This window comes from Anarrhichthys ocellatus, unplaced genomic scaffold (assembly GCF_004355925.1).
Source record: "Anarrhichthys ocellatus isolate YVR2014 unplaced genomic scaffold, GSC_Weel_1.0 scaffold27, whole genome shotgun sequence".
In the NCBI taxonomy this organism is placed as follows: Eukaryota; Metazoa; Chordata; class Actinopteri; order Perciformes; family Anarhichadidae; genus Anarrhichthys; species Anarrhichthys ocellatus.
Window position 1 is genome coordinate 3,105,804 of NW_022280057.1, and position 17,983 is coordinate 3,123,786.

General features: G+C 38.9%; 2 protein-coding genes across 5 annotated transcripts; both read left to right on the top strand.

Moving 5' to 3' along the window:
* Positions 1 to 4,948: 4,948 nt before the first annotated feature.
* Positions 4,949 to 10,445, top strand: arr3b (arrestin 3b, retinal (X-arrestin)). The gene is made up of 17 exons (XM_031862588.1): positions 4,949 to 4,995; positions 5,471 to 5,504; positions 6,465 to 6,495; positions 6,658 to 6,718; positions 6,821 to 6,865; positions 6,961 to 7,154; positions 7,304 to 7,363; positions 7,453 to 7,520; positions 7,632 to 7,767; positions 7,861 to 7,945; positions 8,148 to 8,220; positions 8,511 to 8,648; positions 8,776 to 8,853; positions 8,954 to 8,977; positions 9,090 to 9,139; positions 9,299 to 9,302; positions 9,965 to 10,445. The coding sequence occupies exons 2-17, from the start codon at positions 5,497 to 5,499 to the stop codon at positions 9,996 to 9,998; spliced, it is 1,089 nt and encodes a 362-aa protein (XP_031718448.1). The 5' UTR covers positions 4,949 to 4,995; positions 5,471 to 5,496; the 3' UTR covers positions 9,999 to 10,445.
* Positions 10,446 to 11,455: 1,010 nt separating this feature from the next.
* rab41 (RAB41, member RAS oncogene family) lies at positions 11,456 to 17,977 on the top strand. 4 transcript variants are annotated; one of them, XM_031862591.1, is made up of 8 exons: positions 11,456 to 11,638; positions 12,807 to 12,865; positions 13,169 to 13,222; positions 13,505 to 13,610; positions 14,568 to 14,679; positions 15,132 to 15,225; positions 16,706 to 16,772; positions 16,996 to 17,977. In XM_031862591.1, exons 1-8 carry the CDS (start codon positions 11,560 to 11,562, stop codon positions 17,058 to 17,060), a joined length of 636 nt encoding a protein of 211 aa, XP_031718451.1. In that variant the 5' UTR covers positions 11,456 to 11,559; the 3' UTR covers positions 17,061 to 17,977. The 4 variants fall into 4 exon arrangements, with proteins under 4 accessions (XP_031718451.1, XP_031718452.1, XP_031718450.1 ...); XM_031862592.1 differs by lacking the exon at positions 15,132 to 15,225 and adding an exon at positions 15,643 to 15,736; XM_031862590.1 differs by lacking the exon at positions 13,505 to 13,610 and adding an exon at positions 14,132 to 14,237 and having other exon boundaries at positions 11,458 to 11,638.
* Positions 17,978 to 17,983: the final 6 nt, after the last annotated feature.

The following is a 17,983-nucleotide window of genomic DNA, read 5'->3' on the forward strand; positions in this document are numbered from 1 at the left end:
CACACACACACACACACACACACACACACACACACACACACACACACACACACACACACACACACATGTGAGCTGCCAGGTAATTCTCAGTTTCCTCCTTGTTTTTTATCATCTTCATCTTCAGACATTTCATCCTCTGGCAGGCATATTTACTTTCTTTCACCCTTTCCTTCTCCTGTCCCAACCTTTTCCTTTTCGTCACCCTTCTTAATTAAACTTCCCTTCCCCTCTTGCGCACTCTTTCCCTCTCAGCAAAAAGCAGCCTCCATATGGTTATGATCATCCTTCGCTTTCTTATTTTTGCCCTCCTAGAACATCGCCCATTATTCAGCCCTCCTACTTCCCTCCTTCCCTATTAGCTGGAGCGTATAACTCTGTGGGAAGCTGTTTGATCCCATATTTGCTGCTCTGCCTCTCACTACTCAGCAGAAATGTGCCGACCACCAACCGCAGCCCCATTAAACAAATAGATACAAGTTCATCCCAATTTGATGACACATACATTTAACCCTCAATCTGTAATCAGTACTTCTCAATATTGCTATGTGCAATCTACAGCACATTTAAAATATATACTGTGTCATATTCCATTCAGGGTTTACAATGGTGCTTTGAGCTAAATGCTAACATTGACATGCCATGCTCACAATGACAACAAGCTGATGTTTAGCAGTTTATGTTTAGCAGGGAAGTTTACCATGATGGTCATCTTAGTTTAGTGTGTTATCTTGCAAAACTTTGCTAAAACAAAAAGCACTAAACACAAAGAATGACTGAGGCTGATAGGAATGTCATCATTTTGCAGGTATTTGGTCATAAATCAAAATATTGGACGAAAATGAAAGGGATCACCAAAATGATTAAAATTCATCCTACTGTGAACATGAATGTTTGTACCAAATTTCATGCAATCCACCCAAATGTTTCATTCAACTCAACAAATGTCAACCTCATGGTGGCGCTGGAGTAAAAGTCGGCAGATCACGAAAGTCAGTTTTTAGTTAGTTTCAGAGTGTGCTTGCTGGTTTTAGTTTAGTTTCAGTTTTTATATATTTAGTTCTAGTTTGTTTTTGTTTGGCCAGTTATGTCTCAGAGGTATGTAGCTAAGTATGTAGTGTAACAATGGCCATGATATGTAATCTGTTATTTTTGCGGCTGCTTTCGTGTCCGATGTAAAGCAATTGCAGCATAGCGCCATCTACTGGAATGTCAAGTCTCTTCAATTTCAGTGGTTCATGTTCCCACGGAAATTCATGCCGTCTACTTTTTTGGTATTGATGCATATTATTGCTAAAAAACTAAAACAAATTCATGTTTATTTTTAATTTTATTCTATTTTTATTGGTTTTCTAACAGGCAATATCATTTCAGTTTAGTTTTTCTGAAAGGATGTCGTTTATATCTAGTTTCAGTTTGCTAACAATATTTTTCACTGCTAATTTTAATTTCAGTTTTAGTTTATTATAACAGCCTTGTCTGGAAACTGTGGATGTCACCAAAGTCATTATGGTTCATCCTCTGAGATCAATGGATATGTGTACCAAATTAAATGATCAATGATTTGGTTCGAGCAACTGAAAAATATGTTCATCTTCATCTTAACAACAACACAAGCTTTGTCTATACACCTCTGATGGAGGGCTGATAACATTTACCTAAACCACAAAACGTCATCACTGGAAGCAAAATCCCATTCTTTAGAGAAAGATGATTCCTCTCTCTTCTCCATCCAGATCTAAATGCTCTGCTTAAGCAAGCAGTGGTTTGGACAGGATACTGAGAGAGCAGGATGTACTCCATTTCTAAGAATCGCCTGCTCACTTTCATCTTCCACGCCGGCTGTGAGATCGGATTTTAAATTGATTTAGCATTGTTTTAGACACCCAGCTTAAAGAGCTGTAGTTTTGCTGGTATAGAGCAATACCTCCATGGAATACCTACATTACTCTATATTATATAATCAAGGCCAGGCAGGAAGCCAGGACTTGAACACATAATACAGTATGTGAGCCAACAGCAAAGAGTATTAGAGCTTTCTACTAAATATATTCAGTTTGATTAAAAGCCTCCACCAGAGGATTCAAAAAAACGTTCCAAAACAGCAAGTATTGATTAAAATCTAATAACAAAAGCCATGTATTTAGTTCTGTGATTATGTTTTAAAGAACAACACAATCCAGCGAGCCATGTCGTGATTAAGAGGGTGGTAGATACGTGCTCTGACTGGGCTCATAACTGATGTGCATCTTTCCAACGGATGGCGACAACAACGTTTTGAAGTTACAGCATCGGCTGAATAGCAGCTGCCAAAAAGAAAAGTTGGCTAAAGGTCACATAAGTTGCAGTGCATAACAGCTAATCAGTGTGTGTGTGTGTGTGTGTGTGTGTCTGTGTTTAAAGTGCATTTATCATTTAAATCAGTGATGTTGACTTTAGTACAAAAACATAACAGCACTTCACACAGTGCACCATCAGTCATATCTGATTGTGTCCCTGTTAAACACAGCCTCGGTGCCTCAATTTAGCAACTCGCTGAAGAAGACTGTGCTGTTAAGAAGTGCTAATACCATGTTGCTGTAATGCCCTGGGACTAGCCAACATTTGAGGAACGATGTTGACTGTCTATATAAAGAGCTTAAGTGTAAGGGGCTTATGTGACTATATGTAACCTCACACAGAGCAAACTGGAAACAGATAATCCAAGAGAGACAGAAAATAAGATTATCTTGTCTTGAGTTTGGATAGTATTAAATGTAAAATGGAAATACAGGCCTATGTACAGTAGCTATACGCCATATAACAAACAAACAAATGCATCACAATGATCATCAGAAATGATGGTAATCAGTTAATTCAACTTCTGACTTGAATCACATCATAAAAATACAGTGTATAAAGACAATATATTCATATTCTATCAGACATCATGCTCTGATGCATTAACTAATTTCACACAGTTAATTAATAACTGTCTAATAATTACACTAACCTTAAACCTGTCTTTACCCCAAGAGGCCTGAGAATAAATATATCGCCAGTGTCTCTTTAGCGTTAACAGAACGTGTCAGTTAACACGACAAATCAACTGAGGTGTGAAGCTTTCAGGCAGAGCGGTTTCTCACCAATGTGGTTTGGTTTGTCCAGTGAAGCGCACAGAGGCTGTATCAGAATTACTGTAAATGCCAAGAATAGAATACACAGAATAGAAGATGATAGAAGCTTTCAGGTTATCTATTATAGACAAAACAGAATTGGTAAGTTGACTACAGAGCAGCCAGAGAATGCTAATGATTGGAAAGGCCTTACATGTATTGACTCTATTATCTTGTTATGGACCTGGCACATATGTTGAGAGCCCAAATAGGAATGAGGTTAGGTTTTGTGATTGTCAATCTCTATGGATACACCTTTAAAAATCGATATTCAAAGCTAAATTCAAGACTCACATTATAAACTCACACACAAATACCAGTAACACAGATGTCACCCAACTAAAGATATACGTTTTTCAAACTTTTTAAGACTTTTTTAAGACTGCTTTGTTTCTTTTTAAATTCTGCTTCGAAAGTGTGGGAATAGAAGTTGAAAAGCCTGAGCAATAAAGAAGAATGATTAGCGGAGCACCTTTAATGTATTAAACGCCTTAACGTTATATTGCCTGTGAACTCCTGGCAGATGATCCGGCGAGGTTATGTACAGCAGTGCTGTCTAGTCTGGGCAGCTTTAAAGAGATCTCAAACCTTGCCCTTATATGACAGTTGAAGGGAGTCCAACACACATATCCAACAAACTAATTCATTATCCTCGACTGCGGTGTGACAAGCCCTCCATAAAACCCTTCATCCAGCTCCCTCATTAATCAATCAATTACAGCTGACTGAGGAGGTGAGAAGATCCTCCACCAATCCATTAGATTTACCTCCATCGCTCCTTGCGTGTCAGTGGATCACCTAAAAGTCACTGCCAATGAATGTGGGTCCTTTGAGAGTCCTGGGGCTAAACCTGTGCCTCCTACCCAGATGACAACCTTAAACAGTGGAATTGATTGGCATGATGCCTTTTTTTACTAGTTGGAAAGCCTTGTTGCTTGTACAGCAATAAGTCGGCAGGTCACTTAGATTTCTGTAAACCTGCCATGAGCACAGATTGCACAAAGCTTGGTAGAGGAGCCATCTGTCGTCCCAGCTATAGCATAACAACCAAAGTCCAGCTAATACCACTCTAGTCCTGTCTAAGCTATAAGAAAGGAAGTCCTTGAACATTCACGAATCCTCCATGTATAAGACAATCCTCTAATCTTAGTGAGGCTCAAATAGCATCCCGCAGCTTGAAACAAAGAAGTTAAATATATATTTGATCACTGAGCCACAAAAAACTATATTTCAAGCAAGTGTTTACAATCATAGACTTTGAGAAAGGTTTCCCCTCCAGGTCTACTAATGTCAGTGGACAGTTTGCCATTGTACCCACCGTTATTCAATAGATAGGCTTCCATAAAAAAGCCTGTTTTTTTAACATTTACTGAGTGATATTAAAAACGATGTAGAGCTGGGTGTTGTTTAGTCATGATCTGGGGTGGCTGATTTCATTCATTTGAATATGGAGGACAGTATGTGCAAAATGCCAAGTGCTCAATATTGTTCACGTCCTGCTGCACATGAACATGGGGAGGGGAAAAAAAGACAGACAAAGACCAAGTGACCAAGATAGTTTCCCTCCACGGCCTGTTGATTGCACTTTGTTTTCAAAACTGCCCACGTCTCTGAGCTTTCGAAGTCACACACACAGCATTATTTTTACACATGAACACTAGTGTTCTAATTAATTAATCAGATTTTCTCTAAAACAGCCGTCTTTGTCAGGCTGGGTAAGCTGAGGGGAGGGTTCCAGGGTTGGGAGGTCACAGTATAAAAGCAAACGGGAGGCAATGATTGACACTCGCTCACACGACACGGTGACGCATTACAGAAGACAGCAGTGAGGACTGAGGGCACGGTAAGTGAGCGGCTTTCTCTTGCTGACCAACGTTACACACAATATAAATATATTGAAATGATAGAATGATATTACAGTTACAGCACAGAGGAGCATTTACTGAAGATGTGTCACTGCTGTTACTTTACAGGAACATACGCTTTGAGCACTCAAACTATCAATGAGATTGTGCAGAGTTTGAGAAATATTGTTTCTTTATTGTTTTAGTTAAATCAATTGTAAAATCATACAGGTACTCTTTCTATTAGGTAGTTATTAAGAAATTCTGATTGTCATTATAACAATAATGAGTGAACTTCATCAGTGGTCTTTATGATTTGAATTTAAAAAACAGTAATGACACATTCTTCTAAAATAAATCCAACAATAAACTACAAATGACATTTAATCCAAAGATAACCAGTGGACCCTAGTCATAGATGTATCTGTATCAAATGGTTTGGTAACGCAGCCTTTTCATCTTTTTTATTTGCAGACTGGATCCATAACTTTGCTATCAAAATGTCAAAGTGAGTATTAAGAGTTTTGACTCATTTGCTTATTAATTCAACAGCTATCCTGAAATGTTAACTGGTTTACATTTGAGGTTAGAATTCACACCTTTTCCTGTCAATTTCAGGGCATTAAAATGTCACAAAAAAGACATTTGTTGAAGCTGAATCCTCTCAAACCCTAACACAGTGATCATTTATGCATGTCTCAAAATGAAATACCAAACATTAATCCTTTAATTTGTGTGACTTAAGTTAAATTCACTTTGATATTGTTTTTTAATAAACAGATACTCGACTCATTCGACAGAAAGAAGAAAGGCACTGTAGCCATGCAGGGATCAAAGTCGATAGTAACTTCACAAGAAAGAAGCCCGGTGGCTCTTAAGTAACAATTTCACATCTCGGCAGAGGCACGCGTCTCTAAGACTCCTCTAACACTCCAGTCCTCCAGGATATGGATAATTCCTGATTAAGGTGGATTGTGAGGATGAGACCTTGGAAGAGAGATTTATAAGATAAAGGAAAGTTTTAACAGGATTACTTGGAAGACATCGAAAGAAGCGAACACCACCTGTTTCATGTAATGCTAGGAATCTTTGGAGAGATTCACACATTCACACATTTGCCAAGAAATATTCAACATTCATCATTACAGGTCAATTCGCCACAGGAATGTAGGATTAATCCGAGAGATTTTTAAGGATATGAGTCTAATAGTCAATTCAGCACCCATGTAAGGAATTTATAAACAAAAATCTGATTAAATTAATACTAATTTTTCATTTAATATATGTTACCAAGTATAATGTATTGATTTTTGAAATCACAATTATGTCTTATGTCCAGATTAGACACCTTTCCATTCTGAGGGGGGGGGGGGGGTGTGACCAAATTTCTGAGGTCTTGTGTTTTTCAGTGAGGCCCAAAGTGTTAAAGAATTAAATAATCCACTGCTTTTTTTTCCTCGCTTTTCAGGGTATATAAGAAGACCAGCGGCAACGGACATGTAAGTGGAAGTGGCCTCTGTAATATAGTCATTATAAAGCAACCCCTTGGTCATAGGGAGGAGTGCATTTTGTGTGTAGCTATTCCAACTCCCAGAAATAACTTCCAAACTCTGGAAACCTTGGCGGAGGAGTAACTGTATCCATTTCTCCGTCTCTCTCAGATTGCCCTGTACTTGGGGAAGAGAGACTTTGTGGACAATGTGGATTCAGTGGAAGTAGTTGGTGCGTGGCACAATGTCTGTTTATACATCCTGAAATCTGCACACATACAGTCGATGTGTCTCTGTGTGATCTAATGCTAAGGCCTTTTCCTCTCCTTTGCAGACGGTGTCATTAAAGTGGACCCTTCAGGTCTTGGCGGGAAAAAAGGTATTTCCATCTGATTCGCTGTCAATGACTAAAGTTATAGTTCCTAAATTCACGCAACACAAAGACAACCCTGAATATATCTCTTTCCATTGCAGTATTTGTCTACCTTGCTTGTGCCTTCCGCTATGGAAGCGACGACTTGGATGTTATCGGGCTGTCCTTCAGGAGAGACATCTGGATACAGCGCGTTCAGGTGTATCCACCGACAGGTGCAACCACAGCCAAAACACCAATGCAGGAATCCCTCATGAAGAAAACTGGAGAGCAAGGATGTCCATTTTCCTTCCAGGTGAGGAATTATAACTTTTCATACAACATATTAACTGTCCTTCGGAGAAACATTAGATTGATCAACCACATATCATTACTTCACCTTTACTTTTCGGTCATCTTCTTGAAGTGTTATTTATTAATGTGCCTTGTTTCTACTCGTTTAAGATGCCATCAAATCTGCCATGCTCAGTCTCCCTGCAGCCTGGGCCAAATGATGCTGGCAAGGTACCACTCTATCACTTTTCCCTCACTCTTATATACTACTCTAAATGCCTGACAAACAAAGACTTTATTCGGGTCTTGTTCTGTTGTAGGCTTGTGGTGTGGACTTTGAGGTTAAAGGATACGTTGCCAACACAGCAGATGAAGAAGTTGAGAAGAAGTATGAATGCCCACAGTCCAACCATTCTGTCAGCGCAATCTTGTGTTGCATTAAAGGACATATAGAAGGGTTAACCCTGACTCTCTTTGCCTGTGTTTTTCATGGTTTTAGGGACACGTGTCGCCTGATGATTCGCAAAATACAATTTGCACCAGCTAACAACAAGCCTGGACCCAAGGGTGATATAGCAAAGCAGTTTATGCTGAGTGACAAGCCTGTTAACTTGGAGGCCTTCCTTGAAAAAGAGGTACATTGAAGTGTACATACTATATTTTGGCATAATATATATACAAAACTAATGCTATAATTATTCAGACTAAAATGTTTCTTATTTATTTAGATTTATTACCACGGAGATCCAATCACCGTCAATGTAAAGATCAACAACGAAACCACCAAGGTTGTGAAGAAAATCCAAATTTCAGGTGAGCAGCAAGGAAAAGATAAACACTTGACTGAAGTTAAATTCCTAAAAGATGGTGTTTGTGTATAGCTTGTGAGAGAGGGAGGGAGGAGAGAAAAAGAACATAAGTAAGGGATAAAGTATCCGTGTAAAGTGTGTATGTGTATATGGTAAAGAGTCAGACATTTTAACTGATAATCTAACAAAGCTATTTCTTCTTTTAGTTGAGCAGCAGGCAAGTGTGGTGCTCTACTCATCTGATACTTACACCAAGGCGGTCTGCTCCGAGGAGTTTGCGTAAGTAAGGCTGTCACTGTATCAAAAGAGGCTTATTATGCTTATTGAGATTCAATTTAATGAATTTATGAATTAGCATTTTCTGATAAATTAAATATCTGTAAATCCTTGTTAAAAATACATTCTCACCTCCCATTAGATAAATTCAAAACAGCTTTTACTGAAAAAAACGTTTTGTCATTGTTACATCTCAGTATGGATTGAGGAAAACTTTAAACAACACAGATAATGTCTGTTAAACGTGCGTTATTATTTCTTTCTTTCTTTCTATATTTCACTACATTACACAGGGAGACAATTGACGCCAACTCTTCATTCGAGAAGTCCTTCCAAATAACCCCCCTGCTGGCCAACGCCAAAGAGAAGCGGGGTCTTTCAGTAGACGGCCGGCTAAAAGACGAGGACACCAACCTAGCATCCACTACCCTGTAAGCCACAAGTCTCTCATCAATGGGCTTATTGTGTGCCCAGGACTCTACATTGTGTCATCCACTTATCATGTCTTAGACCAAATCCTCAAGCTCTGAAAGCTCAACTATTCCTGTCTCCTCACAGGAGTCAAGGAGAAAAGGAGATGCAGGGAATCATCATCTCCTATAAAGTCAAGGTCAATCTAGCGCTGGGCGGCGGAGGGTAAGGCTCAACTGAATATAAAATATTTATGCATGATACTTCAAATTGTGTAGACTAAAGGTTTATTTTATTGTGCTCTCTCTCTCTCTTTCACAAAAAGCCTGCTGGGTGGCTTAACAGGAAGGTAAATATTGATCGTCTTTCATCTGTGGTCACATGGTATTAGTGTGAGTAATATATAAATTCCTATTCTGTATATTTTTCATGATAAAACTTTGTTTCTTTGTCATTTTCAGCGATGTCACTTTGGAGCTTCCTTTGACTCTGATGTCCCCAAAACCTGCAGGTGAGTGCAGTCTTTTTTAATATGATTGCCATTTAAATGCTTCCTGAAACAATCCACTTGAACAAAAAAGACAGCATTGATTAACTATTGACTATACGTTAAATGTCATGTCCTCTCCTTCTATTCATTTACTGCATGTCATCGCTGTATCCTGAGCAGAAGTGTAAGTATAAACTAGTCTCTCTGAATGTATGAATGTATTCACCCGTGGCTGTGATGTGTGTAACATGCTGCTTCTGTTATATTCTCCCCTGTGTATTTAATGAACCACAGCCAGTTGGATTAAACCCCTCACTAGTTCAGGTGAGGTCACCTCCACGTTAGTGCATTTTACAATGTTCACTTCTTCAAGGGCTACAGCGCATGTCTTCGCTATGAAATAAATACCTAATCTGAAAACTGCGATGTTAGATAAAGTTCATGACAGAACGATCAAATGATTGTTTCATTTGTATGACAAGCATTTCCAAAGCAAAGGTTAGCACAAGATCTGATGGCCCTTGAATAAGTGCACTGTTTCACCCTAGAACCTTATTGCATTTGTGTGAAAGATTCCATTTGAACCCTTGCTGCTCCACCTCCAAGATGTTTTTTTTTGTTACATCATCCAATGGCAACTAATTGAGATGTTGTACTATTACTGTATGCATTAGATACAGAGACCATATTATCCATATGTAAAAAAATTGTAGTCTGCATTATGTTGTAAAAAAATCACAGTTGCAGTTGCTGTATATAAAATGAGATGAAATGCATTATGCGAGTTATCTTGTAATGTAATGTTGGACTCACAGAATCAGCTGTTTGTCCGTTTCATGCCAACAGGTCAGAAATCTCAATTGACGCCATGGAGGGTTGAGATGACCAGCGAAGGAAAAATCACCTCTCTGACAGAGAATACAGAACAAAAAGGAACTCAACACCAATGAAGAAAAGCACAAAGTGTCATTTAATCACTAAAATTGTTCTTATTTCACCTGTACATATACATGTTCATTAGGTATTACCACAAGAGCTCAAAAAGAGTCACTGAAAAAGATCCAAAACTCTGTGTGACATTTCTCTGAATGCCAATATAGCATTGAATAGAAATAAACAAGTATTGTATATGTTTCTTTGTCAAAAGAAATGATTCGTAGACTTTTTTCTCGATGTGTTTTGATTACCAAACCTCTAATTATCCTTAATCTTTATTGCTGTCATTAGAGCCATGATATATTATTACTGAATGTGCAGCTGTGGGATAAATATCCCCATGCTACTTGTGTCACTATTTATTGACAAGAAAAGTTAATAAACTTATTGTTTTCCCCCAATTATTCGATTGTTTGTTTATTTTGCTCATGTTAATTTCAAGGCTTATATTTAATTTTTTTAAGCTGAGAATTAATCATATAACAAAGTATAAAAAAGATATATTTTAATAAAAAAAATATATTGTTAATAATAATTGTTATAACAAACGTGAAGGATAGCCTAATAAATGCCTTTTGTTATGAAAGCTCTTGGGATTAATCTGTTTATTTCGAATACAATAGTTCCACTTTTATTTTTATGCTAACTGTGTATATTTTATTTGGGACTAAAATTAACAACCACTGACACACAAACATTTGTGTCTCTGAAAAGTTGCTGAAAACTGCTGTGAGTCATACAGCTCAATATATTAGCTAGAAAATTAGCTATCTTCTTGCTGCACATTGATGTGGTTTAATGGACCAGGTGCTCTGTGTGACCCAAATAGAAAACCAACCACTAGTTTAGAGAGGCTTCCTCTTCATATGCTTCTTCCTTTTTCCATTTGCCCAAACAAGCACCAAACACACTATGTTACCTATCTTAGTAAAGGGCCATCACAACATCTACAGTCAGAGTAACTCAATTACATACAATACATAAATACATAGATCGATAGATAGATAGATAGATAGCCTATTAATCCCGCAAGGGGAAATTTGTTTGCTACAGCAGCATTATGATACAGGTAAGCAATTAAAGTAACAGAGTAAAAAAAAACAAATAGAGTATAATAATGCACAATATTTACAATAAAATAACAGAGTAAAAAATATTAAATATAAAAAAATGCACAGTATATACAATGAAATACAATAATATTTAATTAAAAATAAATTATTAAAAATAAATAATTATTATCATTAAATTAAAAACACTTTGTTCGCGGCATAAAACAATATAGTAATGTATCCTAATATAAATATGGACATGCAGTAACCATTACGTTACCATTGTTGTATCCCAGCAGTGGCCTCTTGGTGGCGCTGTTTCACTTTACGATTAAGAAAACAATAGCGCGAGCTGGAGCCGGATGAATATACACTACTCGCTCCTCTCCGGTCTAGACATCACATCATTACCCAAAGTCAGCTAACAGTTAGCAGTTTATTTTTTAGAACAAAATGTCAACCTCGACCGGCGGCGGAGAGTTTGGCAACCCTCTACGAAAGTTCAAGCTCGTCTTTCTGGGCGAACAGAGTGGTAAGAAGGACAAGGCGAACTCGAACCGAGTGATAATTTGGTCGGATGTGGGGATTATTTTAGAAGTGGCTAAAATTATCGTAGCGTTAGCTAGCTAGCTAGCTCCTCCTGCTAGTTTGCTGCTGGCTAGCAGGATAAAGTTATCCACCGGTCGTGAACAGACTAGTGATGATACAAAGCTACACGTTAATATTTCAGTATTCAATAGTGAGTACGATGACGAAAATATCAACGGATATAACGTTTTCTCCTCACTCGCGATGATGTCATTGTATGGCTAGCTAACGCTAAATATGTGAGCTAGCCAAAACATCTCGCTCTTTAACGTCATTAAATGCCGTTACCGTTTCATAACATAACCGTTTTATGACTTACCTACGTATTGGTTTGTTGCCTGACTTAAAGTAAGGGACACTGTCGTTAGACTGGTCATCAGCATCATCTAACGGTAGCTGGCTAACTACTTTTGGCTAAAGGCTAGCATTTGACGCTAGCTGTGCTAGGTTGAAATACTTCCATCAGTATCGTTCGCTAACGTTCACTAAAGCGGTTACTACTTTAATTGAAAGCACCAATGTTGCTTTCGGGACTTTAACAATTGTTGCCTTTAAACACGAGACTGCGCATACATCAAGGGAATTATCTAAATTCATCCGTGTATCTGTCATTGTAGCTGCTTTTCAACTCACTAATGCTAACTTAGCTGTTAGCTCTTTTTTTTTTTTTTTTTTACGGCAGCACCTTGCAGAGCCACGTCGGCCAGTGGGTCCAGACCAGTTGGCCTTTTACCATTTAACGACAGCTTTAATACTGACATTATTATACGTTATTATATTATATGGTTGATTGTGCAACATGGCAGTGACGTATCTCTCATCACGAAACAAATATAACAAGTCAAGCTATTTTTATTCCTCAAAATATTGTGGCTCCACCCATATTGCCACCTCAGCGTGTGGGTTCAGCAGTCCACATAGCATCAACGATTATAGCTGTTTACTCACCATGTGTTGTCACGGATGCATTGATTTTTTTTTCTCCTTCATATTATGCAAAATTAGAATGGATGTAATAAGGTATTTAATCTTAATTTGAGAGTTTTTTGTCTTGTAGATGATCTTTGATGACCAGGATCAAGTCTTAATGTGTCTGTTTCTGTGTTTTTCAGTTGGGAAAACCTCCCTCATCACCAGGTTTATGTATGACAGTTTCGACAACACTTATCAGGTAAAAACACATGTTACACACTGATTCAGAATTTGTGTGCCAAGGCACGGATTGATTATATTCATAATCAATATGTGGCGTGTTCCAAGAGACATTTGTCATATGACTTGTTCAGCACAAGTGTAATCAATAACATACATTAATCGTGACTGTTGATCTTCCAGATCCTTTGCTAGTGTGCATAATGACTTGAACAGAGCCATTGTTAATGATTTTAGATGATCATTTTTCTTCGATAGAGATGTCATGCATAATCAAGTATTGTGCCCGTACCAATGTTTTAATGCAGTGATTGTCTTACAGGCAACAATTGGCATTGACTTTTTGTCAAAAACCATGTACCTAGAAGATCGTACGGTAAGCCCTGTATATTTTATTGTAATTCATCATTCTCATTGGCATAGAAAAGCTTAAAGCATGCTTTTTATGTAATAGCCACCATTTATTTCCCTTTCACCATTTCACATTGTTTTCACATTATCCTAGATTTTACTATTCATTTTGTTTCGGCATGCGATCATGTTTCTAGCCTCCATCGTTATTTGAAGTTTTTGTTTTCCTTCCATCCCCTGGCTGGGTCATGAAATGCCCCCCCTCCTCCTCCCTCCCTTCCCACATTCATTTCACGGCTGGCCACAGATTCGGCTGCAGCTCTGGGATACAGCCGGACAGGAGCGTTTCCGCAGCCTCATCCCCAGTTACATCCGCGACTCAGCCGCTGCTGTGGTGGTTTATGACATAGCCAGTAGGTATCATGGCCTTGCCTCACTTCCTTGTCCTTCGCATAGAATGTGGAAGGGCAAAAAATTTAAAATAAAAAGCATTTACTAGCCGGGAAAATTCCACTGGACAGCATGATGAGAGTATATGCCAGAGTGTTTGCATCAGCCACAGTGATACTAATGCATTTCTCCAGCACTGTGCAGTGGGGTGTGTGCTTCCTAAATGCTTTACATATGAAGCTGATTTGAAGGAATAACAAAAAATGTCTCCCGGCGTCCCCTCATGGGCAGAGATCCTCTGAAACAGCCTATTAACGATTCACCAGGGCGTACTTTTACATGTCTTGTCAGCATAACGCTGGTCATCTCTGACCCTTCTGCATTTGGATGATTCTCCCCGTTCCTCCATTTAAAGGCCATTTCCATCTCTGCTGCTTGGCTTGCAGTTCCTTTTTATGACTGTCCTCTTCTCCTCTTTCTTGTTCTGCCTTCCCCCCCTCTTTATCTCCTTGTCCTTTTCTTCCCCCTCCGTTCCAATCCTCAGGTCCGGCTCCAGCTTTGGGACACTGCTGGACAGGAGCGTTTTCGTAGCCTAATTCCCAGCTACATCCGTGACTCTACCATTGCCGTGGTTGTTTATGACATCACCAGTGAGTCAGGGCTGTACTCTAACCTTTCTGTAGGGGCCTAGAGCAGTCGGAAGGAAGCTATCTTGGCATAGTTGCTACTTTATGTGCTTCTGCTAATAACCTTTTAGTTTATTTTCCTTCTTCAAGCTTCTCCTCTTAATACTTTTTCTGACTAACACGACTACTCTACAAGCTTTTCTTACATACAATGCGCTGCCTTTTCAATGAAGAATAGCACCTGCTTGAGCACACTTTTAACTCCAGCTAAAATACCAAATGTTGTATGTCTTTTAGGGTAGCATGTGGTCGATGTGTGTACAGTAATTCTGTGTTGTTGTTTTTCATCCACAGATCTTAATTCATTCCAGCAAACCTCAAAGTGGATTGATGATGTTAGAACAGAGAGAGGAAGTGATGTCATTATCATGCTTGTTGGGAACAAAACAGACTTGGCGGACAAAAGGTACATGGTTGTGTGAGATGTGTGAAAGATTGTAATTATTTTTCTTATTCTAGTTACAGTGGCTGATGAATAGACTGCGCTTTTATATTTTTACTACAATTAGAAAATTCAAAGCATTAAATATTTTAGTATATATACTGCCAAAGCCTGGAATCCCACTTTTCTTCCCTTCAGTGCATCCCATCCAGTTTTGACTTTAATCATCCCATGGCACTTTACATACTCCAGCCTTTTTTATTAGTGATTTTAGTGACTTTATTTGTATTTTTTTTTCTTATGATTTTATTACATTTCTGTTCTGCCTTTTTTCTTTACTTTTTTTTTTTTGTTTCCTTTCCTGCTCTATTCTCTCCATGTCATTTTTATTTTATTTATTTTTTTGTGTGTTTTTTTCCCCCTCAACACCACACTCCGCACCACTCCCTCCCCCTCCCTCCCCGGGACCATGGCAGGCAAGTTTCTGTTGAGGCGGCAGAGAGGAAAGCTCGTGAACTCAATGTGATGTACATAGAGACCAGTGCCAAGGCGGGCTATAACGTCAAACAGGTTGGTGTCCAGCAACAGCAAGTTGTAATACTGACAAATAGTCCTGATGTCCTTTAGGTTAGGGAGGCCTAGCTATGCCGCCTGGGATGTACAACTCCTCCATGTATTCGTTATACGGATCAGAGTGTGGCTGATGAATGAATGAGTGAACTCTGGAGTCGTTCTCCCGCTGCTTCATCTTTACTCAGCAGCTTCTCTCCCTTTGTCTTCCTCTCTGTCTGTCCGTGTTATAACTAAACTAACCTCTCTCTCTTCTTCACCAAAAAAACAACAAGAGTCTGTGTTGAGCTGTCCTTTGTTTCTCTCTCTCTCTCTCCATCTCTTCCCTCTCCTTTTGGCCTGTCCTCTTTGCGATGTTTCTTTCCATATCTCTCCGTTTGTCCATACCCCCCCCCCCCCCCACTTCTACCTGAGCAGACAGATCACCACGGAGGAGGGTGAGCAGAGAGCTAAGGAACTGAATGTCATGTTCATTGAAACCAGCGCAAAGACTGGCTACAATGTCAAACAGGTAGAGATTCTGCTCTCTCAAGGTGGTTTCTGCCCTCAAAGTCTACACTTAACTCTTTCTGCCTTCTTTCCCCCTCTTGTGACTCGTCATGATTTGTCTTGGTATTCCTAGTACCTCCTGTATCGGTTGTCTTCCCCCCACCACAGGCTTTGCTGTTAGATTTCTCTATATTCACTTGGTCTGCACGGGTTTACTGCTACTGTGCGTATTTGTTCTCAAGTCCTCTTTTTGTGTCTGATCCACTAAAAACTTCTGCAGCTTTTCTAAATGTGTCTGACTTTAATGCTCAGTGGAGGAGTTTAGCACGGTAACGTTTGATTTCATGCTGTTATCTCAACCAGCAATTACAATCACATGTTGTGTTACTGCTTTAACTTATTGTGCCTGTTATTCAATGAAATACATTATTTAAATGACTGCTTTGATCACTTTCTGTCTGTACTGTATATATCCCATGTGACAGTAGGGGTGGTGTGTGTGTGTGTGTGTGTGTGTGTGTGTGTGTGTGTATGTGTGTGTATGTGTATATATGTATGTATATATGTATGTATATATATATATATATATATATATATATTAATTACTGTGAGGCAATAGAAATATGTCCATCATCAGAGATGTTTCTGTTTATACTGAGGTAACTATTCCTTCAATATTGCTGGTTGTATTTGGCCTTTTGTGGGGAATGGAGCAAGTGACTGAGCAAGATTGCATTATGGGAAAAGGGGGATTTACAGGATTCTTTTCATCAATGTGATTATTACCCCAGGATAGACACAAGTAGACATTACTGACTGATTATTTTATGTATAAACTTTACATTTACTATGTCACAATATAATATATGCACATACACTGTGCTAGAGGTTTTTATCCAGATCACTCGCCCCTATTTGACAGCTTGTTTTTCTTGTACTACAGCTTTAACACTTGTGTTTAATTGTTGAATCTTCTGACTTTGTTTTACAGCTGTTCCGCCGTGTTGCCGCTGCATTGCCTGGGATGGATAGCACACCGGAGAAGAGCAAAGAGGACAGTATCCTTTTCAAAGCTGTGTTCAACAGAAATTGCCTCACTATTGTGCACTTCTTATTGCCACCATGGCTTTAATACTGTCAAATAGAAAAGCTGGTAACAAAATACATCCAAGTTTACTCGTGTGTGTTCGCCGAGAAGATGGCAGCCAGATAGCGCTGCAGAAAATGCTGAAGTGAAATTTGCAGGTTCATTGACGATGTTACTTAACACATTTATCTCAGTGATCGACATCAATCTGGAGAAACAGCAAGAGATGACTGTCACCGAGAGCAGCTGCTCATGCTAGTACACCTCACCCAGCCTGTCTCCTCCCCACCAACAGCTTGTCTCTCAGTGGCCACTCTCTCCGCCCTCGGCTCACTCCCACTGGGGTCGGAGGACATGTCTCTTTATTTCCCTTTTCAACTCAGTGACTTTTCAGAGTAACCGTGTGGGTGTGCATTACTGTATTGAAACAGATTATCTGGGGGGGATGGTTCAAAAGTAAACATTTAAAACAAGGAATAAGTTAAATGATATGATCAGATCTTCATCCAGTTGCATGGCATTCTATAGGATAGCAGACTGACATAGCTAACCGCTCGTGAGTTATTGCACAGTTCGGATTCTTAGTGCTGTTACTCTTGTCATTGTTGTAAAGTAAAACTGCTTGGGATTATTTAAATGACTCTGCAAGGTTGAGTTCTCAACCTATCGTATTTCACTTTTTATTTTATTTTAAACGGGAGAGTTTGCCTCCAACTATTCTGTCTCTCAGATGACTTATTGTTTCTTGACTTTGTCTTATTCTGAGGAAGTAGATACAGGATCTTACCAGTGAATTTACGGCATCGCTAATCATTTTACCACATTAGGCTCAAATGGAAGAGGGTCATTCATTTGGGTATTATTTATACCGGACACATTTTAAACTGCCAAATACAACAGTATTATAATAATACAATACAACATCAGCAGACCAAATATACATTATTTGAGACCTCATTTAAAACAGTGCAAAAGGGATGCGTAACCAAACAATGAGGTAATAGATCATCAAAGGGAAACTGTCCCAAGTTCACTAGACTGGCTACTAACCTGAAGCTATGTCTGCATTCAAACTAAAGCAACGGTCTTTCCCCAAGTTGTTAAATTAGCTACATGCATACTAACATGTCTGATGAGTTTTCATTTATAAGATGCCCCTAAAAACACACACATACATATATA